Source organism: Aquarana catesbeiana, linkage group LG10 (genome assembly GCF_042186555.1).
Source record: "Aquarana catesbeiana isolate 2022-GZ linkage group LG10, ASM4218655v1, whole genome shotgun sequence".
NCBI classification, from domain to species: Eukaryota; Metazoa; Chordata; class Amphibia; order Anura; family Ranidae; genus Aquarana; species Aquarana catesbeiana.
In genome coordinates, this window is record NC_133333.1 from 238,095,938 (window position 1) to 238,116,366 (window position 20,429).

Consider the following 20,429-nt stretch of genomic DNA (forward strand, 5'->3'; position numbering starts at 1 on the left):
TGGTGCATCTCTGGCAGCAGAAAGTAGCTGGCGCCCTCGTGTGGCTATTATTGGTAACACAGGAGGTAAGCAAAGCGGTTTTGAAGCCCATAACCACCATTGTAATATTTGATTTTCTTTCCCAGCCTGTTGTGGGAGGCTAAAAACTGGATTTTTTTTTTCCCTTGTCCTATCCTGAATTGTTATACATCAGTCCCACTCTGTAAACATCCAGTGACAGCTGTCCTTCCTTTTTTTTTTTAAATTATACTGGAGGGTGGCGACTGGAATAGCCAGGACAGCTGCTCACTAACTTAAGGGCCATATACATGTCACATGCTGACCCTCTGTAAAATACTCTTTATGCAGAGGAGACTGTTCTCTAACCAATACAGTTCAACAATTTGCACATGGCTGGCGACCTATGCCAGCTTTCGAGGAGAAAGGCTATTAAGCCCTTTAACGACGCCTCCCGACAGCCATTTTAAGTATAATCCATGAACAATGGGGGAAGGGAAAGGGATCACCGCTCCAGGTGGAAATGTGGATATAGAACTCTCCTCGGAACTGGAACACCAGGTGCCGGCTAAGCATATAGCAACATGAGGCAAAAAGGAAGTTCTGGACAGCCACACACCGGAATATAGCCTTTATTAGTAAAAAGTCCAATAGGTACAAGTGGGATTTAATGGCCAGCTGCTTAGCCAAGCTATGACTAAGCACTGTTAAGTGTGAAACGCGTCAGCTCGTTTGTCACATTTTTTGCTGTGGCTTGTATCTGTTGGACTTTTTACTAATAAAGGCTATATTCTGGAGTGCGGTTGTCCAGAGCTTCCTCTTTGCCTCATGTAGCCATTTAAGTAGGCTGTAATGCATGGAAGGCTTCTGTATCATGTGACCGCTGTGATTGGCAATCGCAGTAGTCACATGATCAGGCCTTTTCCTGCCGGCGTGCTGTCAACACGCCTCATCATTCCGCCGTGGACGCATATCTGTGGCAGCTGCCCATTAAATCCCACTTTTCTTGCCACCACATCCATGTGTTATGTGGTCAGCAAGGGGTTTCAGTGGTAAAAATTGGCTATTTACCAACCAAGCAACATATTGTATTGTAACCTTTTTGTTTATAACCCGTCTCAGAGTGAATATAGCACGTATCCATTGTCAGTGAGGTTCTCAGAAACAATAACAATAAAATAAAAATAACATTTTATTAATAGGATTAAAACCAATAAAAAGCATTTTTGTAAGTTACTATCTCATGGCAATGATCAGCCTTATTTCCTGGATGCCCCTAACCTCTTGCTGCCCATGTAATTCATATGTGCGGCGGCAAAGCCAGTTGGGCGTTCACTTGGCATACATGCATCTGTGGATGGCTGATGTTTCTGTGCTGAGCGCACACACTGTACAATCCCAGCACAGTCACCGAGTTGTCAGACAGTTCCTGGTCTCTCTTGTAATGATCAAGGGGCAGCAAGACTGGCTTGGATATTGTTATGATTTCTAGCTAAACAGTAGTTGTACTTTACCCCCATACAATCCACAAATGAACCATGGTTCCAGCACTGACTATTTCTTTTGCCTTCCCAATCCAGCAGCTCTTGTAAGATCTTTGACAAACCATTGTAAAAAAAAAATTTTTTTTAAATTTGCAACAAAACTTTTTTAGCACTACGTCCAATGACCGCACACCTGAGCGAGACCGCCCATTAGGAAATAGTGGTAATAAATTTAGGCTAACCCCACCCAAAACCTCATCAGTGATTTTCTTGTTCATCGCAGGGGAAGGATCAGAAGGAGTTCTACCATGAGACCTCATCTGGGGGTTCCTGCGGGGCTCCCTTTCAGGCTGGTCCCATCTTTCCCCTAACTTACATGTTAGTGTAAATCTTTACATGTGAACATACAAAATGCACATAAGATCAAATGCAGTTCTTGTAAGGTCTTAATGGTATCGTTGTAAAAAATAAAGGTGCAAGGAGCAAAAACTTTTTACTTAATAAAAAAAAAAAAAAAAAAAAAATACCCTTACAGTAGGACCCATCCCCCCCACACCCCCACACCCCCACACCCCCACACACTGCAAGGGTTGAATGCTTGTAAAGTCTAGAAGGTTTAGGGATAAGGAAGAGTATTTGCCTTCTTTTTGACTCCCGTAACCTCCCTCTATATGTGTGACTCGGTTCCTGAAGTCTCTGAGCCACTCTCACTGCTGTGGTCACATGCCCCCACAAAATACAATGCAGGGTTAATAGCCCTGCAACATACGCAATGATGCCAAGGGAACACCCCAGGACTGGAGCTTCGGGAAGATAAGGGCAACTCTAGAGCGTGCTGGAAGGGGGAATCGGGTACAATAATACTGTCTGTCTACCTCAAGACATAGCAAGCGTTTAACTCTTGCAGTGCAGGGATTATTTTTTCTTACAATCCCAGAGTTCAGCTTTAAAATGCATGAGATGAAACTGCATCGGGAACGTACTAGAATGCACAGACCGCTCATGTAACTGAGGTTAATCAACATTTGTGTTTAAATTGGTTTACAGTGCAAAGCCATAATGTGGCTCTTAGATTAGGCTAACACCTGAGGTCCTGTAAAGTTTGGTCATCATGGAGAGTTCACTTATACAGCATGTGTACCGGTTTCCTATTACATTTATATGATACATTGTGCTATGGACCCCATTACCAGGCTGTGCTTCATGGCTGTAATCCAATGCTCCGGACGAAAGAAGTGTAAAGATTTTCCTTTTTGATCTGTCTTTTCTCTGGGGTTTCTGACTGTTCATCTCCCTTTGCAGAAGCTCCATTGATTTCACGGGCCCCTGAGGACCAGGCTGCACCAGCAGGCAGTGACGTCACCTTTATCTGCGAGACTCAAGGTAATCCAGTTCCAAATATCATCTGGCTACACAACACCGTGAGAATCTATCCATCATCCCGCCTGCGTCCATGGGGGAACACGCTACGGATCGCCAATGTGGCTGAAGAGGATTCTGGGATGTATCAGTGTATGGCAGGCAACGAAGTTGGTGTGGTCCAGGCCTCTGCCAGGCTCCACATACAAACAGGTAGGAGCATTTAAATGATGTTGTTCTTTTAGGTTAAACTATATATGTAAAGTCACAACTTCTTTATAATTTTGAAAGGGGTACATTTTTATACAATGGGTCTTAAAGTTTCTGAACTTTTTTTAAAATTCTCTATTAAATATAGAAAAAAAAAAAAAAAAAGCAGAAACTTTTTGAAGAACCCTCGTAGTTTAAATGGTTTAAGCCCCTGTCCATTTTTTTTTTTTTTTTTTCCTTTTTTTAAATCTGCGTGCCAATTGTGGGGATTTCCCTTCACCGCCTGTCCTGTAGATACAGCAGAAAGTGAGAGGAAGTCCATGCAATAGACTTTCACGTTCAAAATTTTGGATTTTTGTTCACTTTCAGGATTTTTGATGACGATAGTTATCAGGATAAATAGAGAGAATGAATCTCCCTAATGTTGCACAGACTCCACTCCAAAATGAAAAAAAAAAATTGGAATATGGTTTATTATGGATAGATCACCATTTGATTTATAGCACCATATCCCTTAATTTTGTGAAAGGCAATGACAGATTTACATGGGACTTTTCAGGTGCGACACAAAGCTGAACCAGAATTTTTTTCTTTAAAAAAAAAAAATCAGTATTTATTTAACAATAGGCTAAAATATCATGTCCACATAAAAACAAATACAGATTTGACCCAAAGTATATGGGTATAGTATAGTTCTTTATATTCATAGCATCATTTGTGTAGATCCTGACATGTTTTGCCCTGAAACTGGGCTTCCTCAGGGGACGCTATCCACTTAGAATCAAAGCCTTTGAGTAAATAGAAAGTATACTATAAATAACAGAAAAAAAAACATTCAGAAAGATTTTTTTTTTTTTTTACATTTTCTTAAATAGTGCACATGTGTGTATTAGTCCCGATGATCCCACATGCTTACCCTGAAGTTCAATAATGTCACTTGAGTCTATAGTCACCGATTGTTGAATTGATGTTAGTATGATGCCAGGCCCATCATAGAGCTACAAGTGGTCACAGAAGGCAGGCAAGGACCAAACTAAAAACAACACAAATAAAGCCCATAATGTGTGTGTGTGTATATATGTATATATATATGTGTGTGTGTGTGTTTGTATATATGTGTATATATATATGTGTATATATGTGTATATATATATATATATATATATATATATATATATATATATATATATATATATATATATATATATTAGATATTAGATATTAGACTTGCAGGGTCTGATTTTTACAAAAGGTAACACAGGGGCAGAGAATCCACAACAGAGGGCGCTACATAGAGCTAGACAAATTAATTACATTATGGGCGTTATCTGTGATGTTGATACTAACACATCAATTGAACAATCAGTGACTATAGACTCAAGTGACAATATTGAACTTCAGGGTAAGCATGTGGGATCATCGGGACTAGTTTTCTATTTACTAGAAGGCTTTGATAAGCAGATAGCTTCCACCGAGGAAGCCCAGTTTCAGGGCGAAACATGTCGGGATCTACACAAATGCTGTTATGAATATAAGGACTATACTATATGGCTCATATCTCCTATATGGTTTTTATGTGAACATATTTTAGCCCATTGTTAAATTACTGAATTTTTAAAAGAAAAAATTCTGGTTCAGCTTTGTGTCACACCTGAAAAGTCCCATGTAAACCTGTAATTGCCTTTCATAAAAAGAAAAATGTTTTGGCTTTAGATAAACTTTAATGGGTCCCTCCATCTTAAAATGTTATTTTGAAGTCTGGATGATGCTGGATGGTGAAAAGTAGTTATAAGAAAACGGCTATATACATAGTTGACTATGTGAAATAAGATAAGTCAGCCGCCCACCGCGATCTCCTCCTCGCATCGAGCTGCGAGTATGAAGCACTACGGATGATGTCACTTGGCTCCTCCCGACGCGTTATGTCACGTGACTTTATCAAGGGTCCCTTGATAAAGCCACGTGACATGTGACGCAAAGCGTCGGGGGGAGCCAAGTGACGTCATCCGTAGTGCTTGATTCATACTCGCAGCTTGACTGCGAGGAGGAGATCGCGGTGGGCGGCTGACTGCTCTATGCGCTGACATACGATACCAATACAGTGAGTGTACCTTATTTGTTTTGCCAAGAAGCTTTAAGTGAATAGTTCATTGCGCAATGAAAGTTTCTTTTTTTGTTTGATTGCATGAACGGAATCAAATCATTGGAGCTAAACACCAGCAGATCACCAAGAGTTTAGTGAGCCATTTTAAGGTGGAACTGGAACATAGGTTGAACCCTATCCATTAAGGGAGTTAATCATTTTGCCAGCGATTTCTCTACTTTGTTTAAGTTCCACACCAGCTGTTATTACCTAAAATGGAATGTATGGACTGGACATCTATTTAGGACTACCATATGAATGTCTATATAAATTACCATCTGCTTTATATAGCTCAGCAGCAGCACTAGCAATTTTAAGTATTATTTATGCACTTATCATTTTAACACAAAGTTAGCAGTGTATTTAGCGCATCTTATTTCACATAATTAATTCCTTTTAAGTGCCATCAGAACACTACGATAGCGGTGTGGCTTTATACATAATACCTAAATTATTTTGTTGATGTAGAAATGCACTTGAATTATTAACACACAATTTTTGAATTTTTGAATAATTTTTTTTTTGGATTTTTGAATTATCACAATTTTTTAATCACCGTATCACCTAATATTAGAATCCATTAGCGCTTTTAGTTTATCATAACTTTAAATATATACATAGTTGGATTACATATTGTACATCTGAAATATGTAATTCTGTTCAGCAAGTTGATACACATTATACAGAGCCCAGACCATTTTAATTTATCCACTGCAGTCCAACCAATACAGTTTGGTCAAGGCTGTGATTGGATAGTGAACGAGGAGCAGCTCACTGATGAGATCATTTGTGTATTCTCTCCCCCAATTAGCAAACTCCATTTGTTATAATCGTGTCCCTTCCTCTTCAGGCGTGAACACTGATGTATAGGATATTATAGGGGGCCAGTACAAAGCCAGATTAAGATACCATTTAGAAATAGTATTACACATCTGGTATGAAAAAAAGGACCAAAGAAGTGTGGGACTTTTTAAGGGACCGTAATAGCAAACCTCAGAAAATACAACACATTGTTTACATAAAAACATCCACATTTTTATTGTAACATGTTAAAAAGTAAATGGATGCAAAACATCCCTATTTCATCAGATCAAAGAACATAATACAAAAGTTAAGAACAATACCCCATACACCTTCCTCGTAATATATACAACTAAATATAATCAGCTAATAATCGTGAATAATAATAATTAGCTGTAACTAATCATGTGGTGAATTACACATTAATAAATTAGCTGTAACTAATCATGTGGTGAATTACACATTAATAAATCATCAAAGTTGTGAAAATGAGGTAGCAGTGTGATGGTCTCGATGCGTTTTACAGTCATGGCTTCCCCAGGGGCTCAAAGGGGTATAGCTGATAAAAAAAGAAATGCCATAAGTAAGTATACAAAATCACATAAGACCATGGAGCAAACCTAGGTATACACAGCATTCTGATAATGTCGTCATATTTTTTCTTGTTTTCTTTATTGCTGCCCCCTTTTTGTTGGGGGGCGGATGTATGACGTATGACGTACGACGGACAGACGGATGGGGGGTGGGTGGGTGCTGGAGTATGTTATGTTACACTCTAAATATGGGTCTAATGTGTAATTTGTAAGATGCTCCAAATGTGAACGTAACCTTTAAGACAAACTCAGAGTAACTTGCCATCCCAAATGGTGACTGGTTCAACATGCTTAAAAGTATATAAAATATATATATATAATTTTTTTTTGTAATATTTTATTTTATCTCTTTTTTTTTTGGTAGGTTCAGGCTCCAGACCAGCGATCGTGTCTCCGCCTACAAGTGTCAGCGTAGTGATTGGAGACTGGGTCACGTTAACCTGTAATGCCACCGGAAACCCCACCCCTTCCATTCGCTGGTATGACAACCTCGGACCAATCAGCAGTCATCCTTCTCAGATCCTTCGGTCTAAACCTCGGAAAGCACTACAGTCCAGGACCGCAGACACCCCCAGCCAAGAGCCGCTACATGTGATCATGTCTCATCCAGGAACCAGCTCCTTGTACATCACCGCTGTTACAATGAGGCATGCTGGGAAATATATCTGTGAGGCTACCAATGAGTTTGGTTCCACCCAGGAGGAGGCCACCCTGACTGTTGGTAAGTCCCTGCCATAGGAACATAAGCCTTCTTCTAAAAGAAGGCGTTTTGTTTTCTTCTTTCTCCAGTTGCAGGAGTTAGTGTGACTTGATGGATTCAGTTGTGTTAAATGGCCATGTAAGCTATAGCTGGATTTAAGTGAAAACTCCACTCAGATCTTATATGTAGGATTTGGTATAACTTAGTAAGTTAAATGAGATTACAGTATATTATGAACATTAGAAGAGGCCTTCTCAGGACACTCTACCATGTTCCTTTTCTTTCTCCAATCTGGTGTAAGGAGAATTGTCGGTTCCTCTGAATGAGGAGGAGGAATGCTCAAAGATTGCACAGCGCAGAGTCACATAATGTAGAACGCAGCAACTGGTGAAGCAAGAATTCCACAGATTATTAATTTTTTGGTCAGGATGAATATTTCAGAAATTTTGAAGTCTTTCAGTTGATTTGGATCCGAATATCGATTTGCTCAGCCCACAAAGAGGTTGTCTAAATTAAGGTATACATGTTTAGTTTTTTATTTGTTCAACCAGTCAGATGAATGAAATAAGACTCTCGGATCCCCACAGCAACACAAATGATGTGTGATGAAGGGATCCCCCCCCAGCCGCAGTATTGTACTCTGACGGCGGGGACTCTCCCCACCTGCAGAATACACAGATCAGCGCTTACAGCCATTGGCTGGAAGTGACAATCAAATGCTGGTTTTCCAGCATGATCTTAAAACAGACTGCAGTACACATGGACCGAAAGTCAGCTATTCCTACTGAACTGGATGATTTTCCGACAGTGTATACCCTGCTTTAGTTGAGGCGACCGGTACAATTTAGTTGAGGTCAATCCAGAGCTTAAATTAGATTTAAAGGCTAAAAATGCTGCCTCCCCTCTCCTTCCACCTATGCTGTATAGCAGTGGTTCTCAACCCTGTGCTCAAGTACCCCCAACAGGCCATGTTTGCAGGTTTTCCTTTATCTTGCACAGGTGCTTTAAATCAGAGTCAATGGTTTGGTATTTTGGATAGCTATATTATCTAAGAGAAATTCCCAAAACATGGCCTGTTGGGGGGTACTTGAGGACAGGGTTGAGAACCACTGCTGTATAGAAAAATAAAAAATCTTTGGAAATACTTGCGTGTTGTGTGTGTTTGTTTTTTTTAATCCGCTCCTGTGCAATCGTAATTGAGAAGCTCCAGCTCCCCATGTCAGGGAGCACTCGGCAACTGCTCAAAAATACCCGGAGCTGTGGTGTCACCCACCGGCTTCCATTGCCCATCTGTTCTCAGTGCCCCCCCCCCCCCCCCCCCCCCCATTCCCCACGGCAGCCGTTTGCTGACAGAACCAAAGCCCCTGTATCGCCTGACTGGAGCGGATTTAAACTATTTCAATAGATTTCTTTAATAAAGGCTATGTAGTATATGTAGGAGTAAGGGGGAGGCAACATATGAACAGTTCTTTTAGGCAATCATTACCTTTCCCAGAAATTAACTTTAAATTCTATCATTGTAAGAAGTTATACGCCAAATCAGTATCCGAATCAAATGATATGCTTCATTATAACACTTGTCATTCTATTTTAGTGTCTAAGGCTTCCCTATTACTGTAATAAATTCAGGTTGCATATACAGTAATAACCATGCTCTTCTTTCTGTTTATTTTTCAACGTTAAGTACTCTGTTTTAGCAGCACATTGGAGAGTCAGACCGCTGCTTTTGCACACAAGCAGAGGCCCCGGTCTCTAGCACTCTAAAACTCCCACCTGCACACTGTTTCATTCAGCAGTAGCCCCAGTCTCCAGCAGTCCGACACTGACCCCCACACTACTCTAGTCAGCCCCAGTCTCCAGCAGTCCGACACTGCCCCCCACACTACTCTAGTCAGCCCCAGTCTCCAGCAGTTCGACACTGCCCCCCACACTACTCTAGTCAGCCTCCGTCTCCAGCAGTCCGACACTGACCCCCACACTACTCTAGTCAGCTTCAGTCTCTAGCAGTCCGACACTGCCCCCCACACTACTCTAGTCAGCCCCAGTCTCCAGCAGTCTGACACTGCCCCCCACACTACTCTAGTCAGCCCCAGTTTCCAGAAGTCCGACAATGCTCCCTACACTACTCTAGTCAGCCCCAGTCTCCAGCAGTCTGACAGTTCCACCTGCACACTGCTCCAATCAGCACTGGCCCTGGTCTCCAGCAGTTTGGCCCTCCTCCCTGCACACTGCTCAGCAGTGCTCTAGCTCCCTGAGCGGTGCTGTTGATTGAAGCATTGTGCAGGAAGGAGTGTGAAATCGTTGGAGATCTAGGCTACTGTTGCTGTGTGAGAACAGCAGTCCGAATCTCTGCGCCATTTTTGAAAGCATGCAATTTTAATCTGCTTGGTTTATAAAAGGTTATAATTTTGATTAATATGGTGCACCTTTTATTCTTGCTCTGCTTTATACCTGCTGCATTTTGCACACTGTCCATGTCTTTTGTGTTGTCATTTTAAAAGTATATTATGTGGGTATTTGTGGTGCAGATTGTAAAGATTTTTTTTCTTTTTTTTTTTTTATATAACAATGAGCTCTTCCACCCACTCTGGATGCCACGTCCTGCCGGGTGCACTTCTTGAACTCTGCTCTGGAAAAGTTACCAGGCATCCTTTTATGTGACATTTAATACTGGCCTCTCTGTGTGCTGCTGCTATTTTCACAGCCTCTCATTCAGCCCACAGCGGGGAGCCACATTACTGCGTGTTTCCCTTACGTTGGTCATGTACCTCTCCTCCAACTTGTTTGTGTGAGTGAGCTCATGTTAAAAATATACAACAGGGCTCCTCTATTCTATGACTGTTGACAAGAAGAAAAAATGCTTCTTGGATAAAATCTAAATCTAGCCACACACATTACAATTCAAGAGTGGTGAGGAGTTGGAAGCCCCTCTAAATGTATTGTTAGGTGCGTTCCCCTTTCTTTCTTTGTCCTGGTGACCACACTCACCCAGGCTGAGAGTAAGGCCCCTTTCGCACAGGTGAGCCGATTGGGTTCACCTGTTCGTTTTTTAAGGTGGACCCAATCGCACCATCCATTCTCTATGAAGCCATGGATGTAAAGGGACATCCGATCCGCTAAAAATAGGTAGCCAACTCCCCACAACACAACCAAAGATGAGCCGTATTAGTGTGTTGGGGTGCCATTTAAATGCCTGAGTGTGAATGGGCCCCCCAGTGCTTATGAATATAACACTGGGGTTGCTAATTGCTAGGGGCCCTATCAAGAGTAGCAGTGGAAACTCTGTCATGGGCCTAAGCAGAGGGCCCATCTCATAGTTACATAGTAGGTGAGGTTGAAAAAACACACAAGTACAACCTATGTGTGTGATTTACATGTCAGTATTACATTGTATTATTGTGGTTGTTCAGGTGCTTATCTAATAGTTTTTTGAAACTATCGATGCTCCCCGCTGAGACCACCACCTGTGGGAGGGAATTCCACATCCTTGCCGCTCTAATGCCCCGTACACACGGTCGGACATTGATCGGACATTCCAACAACAAAATTCATGGATTTTTTCCGACGCATGTTGGCTCAAACTTGTCTTGCATACACACGGTCACACAAAGTTGTCGGAAAATCCGATCATTCTGAACGCGGTGACATAAAACACGTACTTTGGGACTATAAACGGGGCAGTGGCCAATAGCTTTCATCTCTTTATTTATTCTGAGCATGCGTTGCACTTTGTGCGTCGGATTTGTGTACACACGATTGGAAATTCCGACAACAGATTTTGTTGTCGGAAAATTTTATATCCTGCTCTCAAACTTTGTGTGTCGGAAAATCCGATGGAAAATGTGTGATGGAGCCTACACACGGTCGGAATTTCCGACAACAAGGTCCTATCACACATTTTCAGTCGGAAAATTCGACCGTGTGTACGGGGCATTACAGTAAAGAACCCTCTACTTCATTTGCCATGTAGTTGCCCACCCCATTAATTTGTTCAGATCTTTTTGCAAGGTTTCCACATCCTGCAGAGAAGTTATTGCCCTACTTAGCATCGTCCGCAAATACAGAGATTGAACTGTTTACCCCATCCTCCAGGTCATTTATGAACAAATTAAATAGGATTGGTCCCAGCACAGAACGCTGGGGGACCCCACTACCCACCTTTGACCATTCTGAGTATTCCCCATTTATCACCACCCTCTGAACTCGCCCTTGTAGCCAGTTTTCAATCCATGTACTCACCCTATGGTCCATGCCAACGGACCCTATTTTGTACAGTAAACGTTTATGGGGAACTGTGTCAAATGCTTTAGCAAAATCCAGATGCACCACGTCTACCGGCCTTCCTTTATCTAGATGGCAGCTCACCTCCTCATAGAAAGTTAATAGATTGGTTTGGCAAGAACGATTCTTCATGAATTCATGCTGATTACTGCTAATGATACCGTTCTCATTTACTAAAATCTTGTATATAGTCCCTTATCACCCCCCTCCAAGAGCTTGCATATTATTGATGTTAGGCTAACTGGTCTGTAATTCCCAGGGATGTATTTTGGGCCCTTTTTAAATATTGGTGCTACATTGGCTTTTCTTCAATCAGCTGGTACCATTCCAGTCAGTAGACTGTTAGTAAAAATTAGGAAAAATGGCCTGGCAATTACTCGACTGAGTTCCCCAAGTACCCTCGGATACAAGCCATCTGGTCCCGGTGATTTATTAATGTTACGTTTCCCAAGTCTAATTCTAATTCTGTCCTCTGTTACCCATGGAGGTGCTTCCTGTGATGTGTCCTGAGAATGAACACTGCAGTTTTGGTTACTGAAGCCCCCCCGATTTCCTCGTGAAGACTGAGAAGAAGAATAAATCCAATACCTTCGCCATCTCCCCATCCTTTGTAACCAGATGTCCTTCCTCATTCTTTATGGGGCCAATATGGTCTGTCTTCCCTTTTTTTTACTGTTTACATACTTAAAGAATTTCTTGGGATATTTTTTTTCTCTCCTCCGCTATGTGTCTTTCGTGTTCTATTGTAGCTGCGCTAATTGGACCCTTACATTTCATGTTGCATTCTTTATAAAGTCTGAATGCTGACGATGATCCCTCAAACTTGTATTTTTTGAAGGCCTTCTCCTTTGCTTTTAATATGCATTTTTACATTGGAGTTAAGCCATCCAGGACTTTTGTTTGCGCTTTTCAATTTATTACCCAATGGGATGCATTGGTTAATGCCCTTATTTAATATGCTCTTAAAGCAAACCCATCTCTCCTCCGTGTTCTTCGTTCCTAAGATTTTCTCCCAATTCATGCCTTCTAGCAAGGTTCCTAGTTTAGGGAAGTTGGCTCTTTTGAAATTCGGTGTCCTTGTATTCCCCTTATGTTTCCTATTTGTGTGATTTATACTGAAGCCAATTGACCCGTGATCGCTGTTTCCTAAATTGCCCCATATTTCCATATCTGTGATCAGGTCTGTATTGTTGGTAATCAGTAGATCCAATAACGCTTTATTTCTTTTTTTTTTTTTTTTCTTCTTTCTCCTTTTTTTCCTTATTTAAATATATTTTTTTTTTTTTCTATTATTACGCAAGTATCAAACAGAAATACAACATCGTAAAATATTGTGTGTTATCTTACAATACATGAAAGCCTTATAAGTTAACCTTTCTTGTCCCTCCCAACACACCCACACCACTTAATCATTACTTGTGTGCATACTTCTATTAATTACCAGACCTGCTAATTTGGCTTCCGAGGAAGGACAAGGACCCTCCAAAGAACAGTGCGGGAACAAAAAGCATCCCGGATCTCCCAAGGAGGAGCAACAAGAGCAGCGGAAGGCAAAAAGAAAAAAAAAAGGGGGGAAAACCCCTCTCATCCACTCATTGTCCTCCCCCTATGGGGGACACCTCATCTCATCTAACCAAGGCCTCCACATTCTCTCAAACTTCCTATAGTTACCTTGCCTAATATATATACCACTATCTCACTCCAAACTATTGAGTTGATAGTCTTTTCCCAATTCTTCACAGTCGGGGGGTTATGCGCCTGCCTATTTCTGTGCGATCAATTTTCTCGCCTGATATAGACATCTCAGCACTACTTCAATGGTGTCAATCGAGTCACTACCTACCTCCATATTCCCTAGTAGGCATATTTTGGCCGCCAGTTCTAGTGTAATCTTGAAGGTTTTATTTATCCTATCTATACTCTGTCTACCCAGTATCTAAATAGCTTCGGGCACTTCCATACCATGTGGATAAAATCTCCTGTCGCCCTACACCTGGGGCACTCATTTTGTCTCCACCCGAGCTTGAACATTTTTTTGGGGCTATGTATTAAAAACAGATGAGATACTTTCTGTGAAGGAGAAATTGAGACTAGTGCTCCCCGTTTCAAAATCCTGTCCCATTCATCAGTAGTCATTGCTCCCAGGTCTCTTTCCCATCCCGCTCTGCTCTTAGAAGGTCCTGCTCTATTTACTATTCTATCTTCCAAACCAGTATATAACTCTGAAATTAGTCCTTTGGATGTTTCTGAGTTGATTGTTTTTAGAAGCGTAGGGATCTGGGTCCATTCCATTTTCTGCGACCTAAACTGCACTTGTATAGCGTGCCTAATTTGGAGATATTTATAAAATAAATGATCTGATATGTTAAATTCCCGTTTTAAAGCTAGAAATGTTTTCTTACAATTACCCTCATATAGTTGGCATAGTCTAATGATGCCCTGTCTCTCCCATTCCCTAGGCCTCTCTGTCTCTTAATTCCGCCAGGTTTTTATTGTTCCATAGAGGGGTGTATTCTGTTACCCCCTCATACCCCAACAGTGCCTTAATTGACTGCCATACTTTACTGGCTAGTTTAATCGTCGGGCATCTGCAAGTAAATGAGTCTGCCTCTAATGCCTCCACTAATATACTATGTGGGGCCACTATAAACATCATTCTGCCACTGGGGTTCCTCCCCTCCTAGAATTCCACAGCCCGCTAAGTGTTGCAACTGGGCTGCCAGAAAATATGACCTCGGATGTGGAACCGCCATACCCCCCTGTTTAACTCGTAACTGCATAGTTTGCAAACTAATCCTGGATTGGCCCTTCTTCCAAATTAATTCCCTAAAGAGGGATTCTATTTTTTTAAACCGCTTCTGGCCTATCCAAATCGGGGAGTTGTGAAACGGGTATAATATCTGCGGTAGCCAATAACGCTTTATTTCTAGTTGGTGTGTCTACCATCTGAACTATCTTGGAGGTCCTTTTCCTCAATTTAGCTCCCAAGTCCCTAAAATCGTTCTTTAGGACACTTCATCTGCCTCTGACTTTGTAATTTGCTGCCAACGTGCACCATGACAGCTGGGTCTTCCTCAGCCTCTCCCAGTAGTCTGTCCACCAGATCCGTGATGTGCCGAACTCGAGCGCCCGGTAGACAACATACAGTTTGACACCTCAGGTCTTTGTGATAGATTGCCCCCTCTTGTCCTTCTAAGAATTTAGTCCCCTACCACCAGAATCTATCATCCCCCCCCCCCCCCCCCCCACTCTCGCTGGAGGAGTTCTTCCCCTGGCAGCTAGGAGAGTCCCTCAGCTCCAGCAGTGCTGGTCCCTGACTGGTTTCACCAATGTCACTCAATGGAGCGTACTTATTGGGATGCTCCAGCCTTGGATCAGCCTCCCTGGCACTTCCCCCTCTACCCTTCCTGACTATCGCCCATCTACTCTTTCCTAGTGCCTGCACCTCTTTGTCTCCCCCCGCCTCTGTGCTGGCCCCTGCTGTGTACGTTCCTGGCTCTTCTTTAGTATGGAGGGTCTTCTCAGCGCTGACAGTTGCTTCCCCAGATTCAGAACCTGGGCTTCCAGGGAAACAATGTGCTTACATTTTGCACAGCAGTATTCGCCCTCGATCGGATGATCAAGGAACACATACATGCCGCAAGATGTACACCGAGTCGCATCTCCACACCCACCGGCATCATACCTCCTAATTTAATGAGGATTGGGGATTATACCCTATCCAAATTACCTAACAACAACTAGCTTCCTGACACTAATACTCAACAAGACAATACACAGGTACTCTCAGACCAACGCGCACTCGCTGACCAACGTACAAATTATTTTCTGTACAAATTCCAGAGGATTTGCTGCTCAGCTAGTACAAGTTTTGAGGTCACCAGATATGTTCATGTGATTTTAATAATCATTATTTTATCCCTTCAGTTCCCTATGAGGTCAGCACTCTGCGCTCAGCCACCAGCTCTCCAGGCCTTACTCAGACCACCGCCCACCCTACTTTTCCACCTACCGATAAGCCAGTCAATGGCGCTCTGCTTCCAGAGGCACCCATCATACTCAGCCCACCGCAGACAACCAAACCGGACGTGTACTACTTAGTTTGGAGATCGGGACGAGATGGCGGTTTGCCTATAAATGCGTACTTTGTGCGTTATAGAAAGGTGAGCAAAATTTTTTTCTTTCTCTTACCAGTTCAATTAGTACAAAGTAGTTTGTAATTTTTGTCTACAATAATCATTGTATTATATATGTTCAGATGTGACCAATAACGAGCCATGCTTAACAAGTGTATGTTCTATATACTGCACATGTAATTTGTAAACTACAATCAAGTGTCAGAAATCATTTTATATGACTTTATGAATTTTTAGCAGCACTGGTCCTAATATAGCTGTTGGTAATAGCTGAGATGGTGAAGGAGATTTGCATTTATTGCACAGGCGAAGCATGGCTCCCATTGATGTTAAAGCAGACCACCTCCAAAGTGTCTGACTTTGGAGGTGACTGCCTCCTATTAGGGTAGATGGGATAATTTTCATATTATCTGCAATCCCGAATTCAACTAAAACGGCTAAAGGTTCAGTTAAGTAATTTAAAGCAACTCTATCGCTATGGTAAAAAGTTGATATAGGTCAGTGATGGCGAACCTTGGCACCCCAGATGCTTTGGAACTACATTTCCCATGATGCTCATGCACTATGTACTGTAGTTGAGCATCATGGGAAATGTAGTTCCAAAACATCTGCGGTGCTAAGATTCACCATCACTGATATAGGTCATACCCACAAAGCAAGCAATTAACACTTGCCTGTCCCACTGCCCATGCTGCTGAACAGTGCCGGCATGAAGATCCAAGCTTATTGAAGAATGTTTAGCATTCAATACTCCAGGAGTGTCTAATGCTGCTGACCCTCCCTATGGCGCTGCAGGACCAAGGGGTCGGTGAAAGGAACCACATAGCAGAGTTACACCCACAACAGCTGGATGTAGGTGTTACTGCTTCACACATTCAAATGTTTGACACTAATACACAATTTTTATAATCTCCTGCAGTTGGATGATGACGGCAATGTAGCAGGGCCCTGGAGTTCCATCCGTGTCCCAGCCAGCGAGAACGAGTTTCCTCTGACGGAGCTCGAACCATCCAGTCTATATGAGGTTCTGATGGTGGCCAGAAACGCAGCCGGTGAGGGGCAGCCTGCTATGCTTACCTTCCGAACCAGCAAAGGTGAGTTGCAGATCTATATAATTTTTTTTTGTTTTGAGAAGCTGAGCCTATCATTCAGCAGACATGGATTGTTTTGGTGATTTATTTACACAGCTATAAGCAGTTCTCATGGCGGTATTGTTTCCTTGTACAGAAAGAAGTTCATCTTCCAAGAACACACCGGCGCTGTCCCCTCCAGCTGGGGCCCCCAAGCAAACTCCATTCCATGATAGTTTCAATAGTAATTTTGGGTTGGTGAATCCAGACACTTTCCGACACAGTGGAGGTAAGTGTCATTTTGGAGCTTTTGTCTGGGTCTCCTGTAGACAAAAATAGTCTTTTTTTAACTTCAATTAATATTTCTTTTTATTTCCAATCGATATTCATAGATTTGGATAGGTTTTAAATGCTAGCTTCACTCAACTTTTTTCCCCTTGATTTCTACAAGGGGGGCATTTTTAGCAGTAATACCTCCACTCAAGGCAAAATCGGCATATCAGAGATGTTGCCCTCTCAAGCCCGGATACCAATGTGTGTGCTTATCTTTTATTATGGAGAATTATTTAAAGCAGTGGTCTCCAAATGTGGCCTTTGGCGCACTTTTCCTCCCATTGATACCAACTATGAGCCACCATTCCTTCCACTGACAAACAGTGGGGCACTATTTCTTCCATTGACCCCAACAATGGAGCACTATTCGTTTCACTGACACCAACAATTAGATGCTTTTCCTCCCACTGACACCAACAATGGGGGTACATTTCCTGCCACTTATATAAACAATTGGGCGCCATTCCTCCAACTGACGCCAACAGTGAGGGCAAAATTCCTCCAAATGATGAAAAAAAATAATTGGGCACTATTCCCCACACTGACACCAATCACGGGGCACCATTCCTCCTCCTATTGACCACAAGTGCTATATAATGTGTTTACTCCTAGTAAACATAAAGCCTGTGGCCAGTCTGCCCCCCTTTTAAAGTCTGAAGGACAGTAAACTATCTTTTTGTTTAGAAAGTTTGGAGACCCCTGTTTTAAAGAACTCTGATACAATCGTTTATTGGCTTTGTGGTGACTGAAACGATTGGGTGGAACAGGAAATTCTGGCTGGTTGATCCTGCCACTGGAGCCTTCAAGAGAAGTAAAAAAAAAAACCTGCATGTGATATTTTAGTTTTTCAGAAACCATGCAAAATGGAAAAATATAAGTTTTGGGTGCGATTGTCCTTGAAGTTTGAAAAGAAGCTCACTGCTTATATTTTTTAAACATATAAACTTCTGAGAAGCACAGTTTTATCCCTTAACAAATGTCCTTTGCTTACTAACCTCCTCTCTTTCTCTATTCTTCATTTCTTTGCTCTCTGTCTCCAAGTGGACTGTGTAAGTATTTCCAAGTTGTGAGTACCAGTTACGTAGCCAATCTATACAACATGTTAGTCTAAGTGAACTCTGATTTCACCAAAAAAAACTGTATTCTGTAGAACCAGGCCTGGAGATTGTGTTTAATAATACTGTTGGAAAACTGCAGATGCGGTCTTCTGTGGACCAGATCGAGTATTTGGTTTTCAGTTGGAATTATGTTATTTGGAGTTGAGTCTTGAATTGCCATTCAGCAGTCAGCTGGCAAATGCTGACTTCTAGGACTCTCCTATGAATTTTGATTATGGTGAACCTGATTTGGATTGTTCAAAACGTCCAACACCAAAGGCTGTCAGCGGGTCTTGTGACCAGAGTGGGAGGAGCCACAAGGCAAGTCAGAGTTTTCCATGTAAAATGACAGCCGTTGTACCGCTCATGGTGCCCTCCATGTTTCTACCAGCTGTGAGTGCTAGGCCTAACTGGGAACCTCTTCCCTGCATGCATCAATGAACAAACATACAGGCCACACACCATTGCCTTTTTTTTTTTTTTTTTTTTTATTCAATGTGAATACATTTTACTGAAACCACTGCATGGCTATTTTAAAAGCATTACTCCTGCTGGACATGTCCTTTTTGTCCTCAATCAGGGCTTATTTATCCCCATGATTAAACCCTGATTAAGGGCAAAACATGTCAAGGGAGGAGTGGTGTCTAGTGGGAGGAACAATGAGAAAACAGCCATGCAGTGGTTTCAATAAAGTTTATGGAAATTGAAGAAGAAACACAGCAATGAGTGGATGTTTGCAGAATGAAAGCGTAAAGTGCAAGCTTAAAGCGGAGTTCCACCCAAAAGTGAAACTTCTGCCTATCTGCCCCCCCCCTTCTGGTGCCACATTTTGGCACCAGAAGGGGTGAGCGGGTATCTGTTTTTGATAGGTACCCTCTCCTCACTTCCGCGGTGAGGTACATCAGAAGTCCGGCTTCCTCCTTCCCCTACTGTTGGGCTAGTAGGAGAGCGCAGCTGCGCTTCGTGCATGTGCAGTAGGAACCCGGCCGTGAAGCCGAAGGGCTTCACTGCTGGATTCCCTTACCGGCAATGGCGGCGGCTGCACCTGACGGAAACACCAGCTGTTGTGCCGACCTCACTGGACTCTAGCTGCTGACTTTTCATTTTTTGAGGGGAAGGCGGAGCTCCGCTTTAAGGAAGACCTGTGGGGGGGTTTCCTTTTTGGCTGACCTTAAGCTACACATTCTACCCTTTTGTCTGATTGCACTTGTTTCGAATGATTACATCTTGCTAAATGTTGAAAGTTGGAATCGAATGTAATTTTTTTTTTCCTGCTGTTTAAATCTAGAATAAATTAATTGCATAGACAATTTGTGGCTTTTGCTTACTCTCTTTAGTCCCCGAAGCCCCAGATCGTCCCACCATTTCCATTGCGTCTGAGACTTCCGTCTACGTCACCTGGATCCCAAGGGCAAACGGAGGCTCCCCAATCACTTCTTTTAAAGTGGAATACAAAAGAGCTGGGAGACTTTGGGCTACTGCAGCAGAGAACATCCCCCCATCAAAACTGTCGGTGGAGGTCTCCAATCTAGAGCCAGGTACAGGAAGAGCTGTTTGACTGTATTGTGGGACTAATCTAAAGCTGGACTTAGATGGGTAGAATTTTAGAAAAAACATTCTAAGGAAAAGAAGGTTGTAAGAAAGATTGATTATTTTTCGAATCAATAGAGGGGTCCAACAGTGACAAGAAAATTCAAAGCAACCGGATGGAAATTTTTTATTCTAATATAATAATAATATAATTTCAATGCAAATTAAAGGGAGGTTAAAGGACAGATGTGTTGCACAGAAAACTGCACCAAGGTATTCTATGCAGTGCATGCACCATGTTTATTTAGTCTAGCCCTACTATATATGCCATGTGTAAGAGTCTTTTTGCCAGGGCTCCTATACATTTCCTAGTTCATGAATGGCATTATACTCACATTCATAGTCCATAAAAGTTAAAATAACACATTCAGCTTGTCACAACTCCTTCAAAAGTTATCTGATTATCCCTTCTGATCCATTAAAGGGGCAATGTATAAATTCCGGGTCATCGCCATCAACAATTACGGGGAGAGTATGCGCAGTTCGGTTTCACGACCTTACCAGGTTGCTGCATACGGCAGCCGACTACCCAATCCGCTGATTGTCGGTCCTCGCATCGACCACACGGAGGCGGTGACAGACACGCACATACTGCTGAAATGGACTGTGAGTATTTCTACTTCTCTGTTCTAGGA

The 20,429-nt window shown here is 42.3% G+C and overlaps 1 protein-coding gene across 3 annotated transcripts in view; it reads left to right on the forward strand.

The window, feature by feature from the left end:
- The window catches only part of CDON (cell adhesion associated, oncogene regulated), a 220,078-nt gene that overhangs the window by 182,323 nt on the left and 17,326 nt on the right, over positions 1 to 20,429 (forward strand). For all 3 annotated transcript variants that reach the window (XM_073603479.1, XM_073603480.1, XM_073603481.1), the window contains 7 exons: positions 2,784 to 3,053; positions 6,952 to 7,308; positions 15,496 to 15,731; positions 16,624 to 16,798; positions 16,932 to 17,063; positions 19,542 to 19,742; positions 20,219 to 20,400. In XM_073603479.1, the coding sequence (XP_073459580.1) occupies positions 2,784 to 3,053; positions 6,952 to 7,308; positions 15,496 to 15,731; positions 16,624 to 16,798; positions 16,932 to 17,063; positions 19,542 to 19,742; positions 20,219 to 20,400 (1,553 nt within the window). The remainder of the gene's footprint in view (positions 1 to 2,783; positions 3,054 to 6,951; positions 7,309 to 15,495; positions 15,732 to 16,623; positions 16,799 to 16,931; positions 17,064 to 19,541; positions 19,743 to 20,218; positions 20,401 to 20,429) is intronic.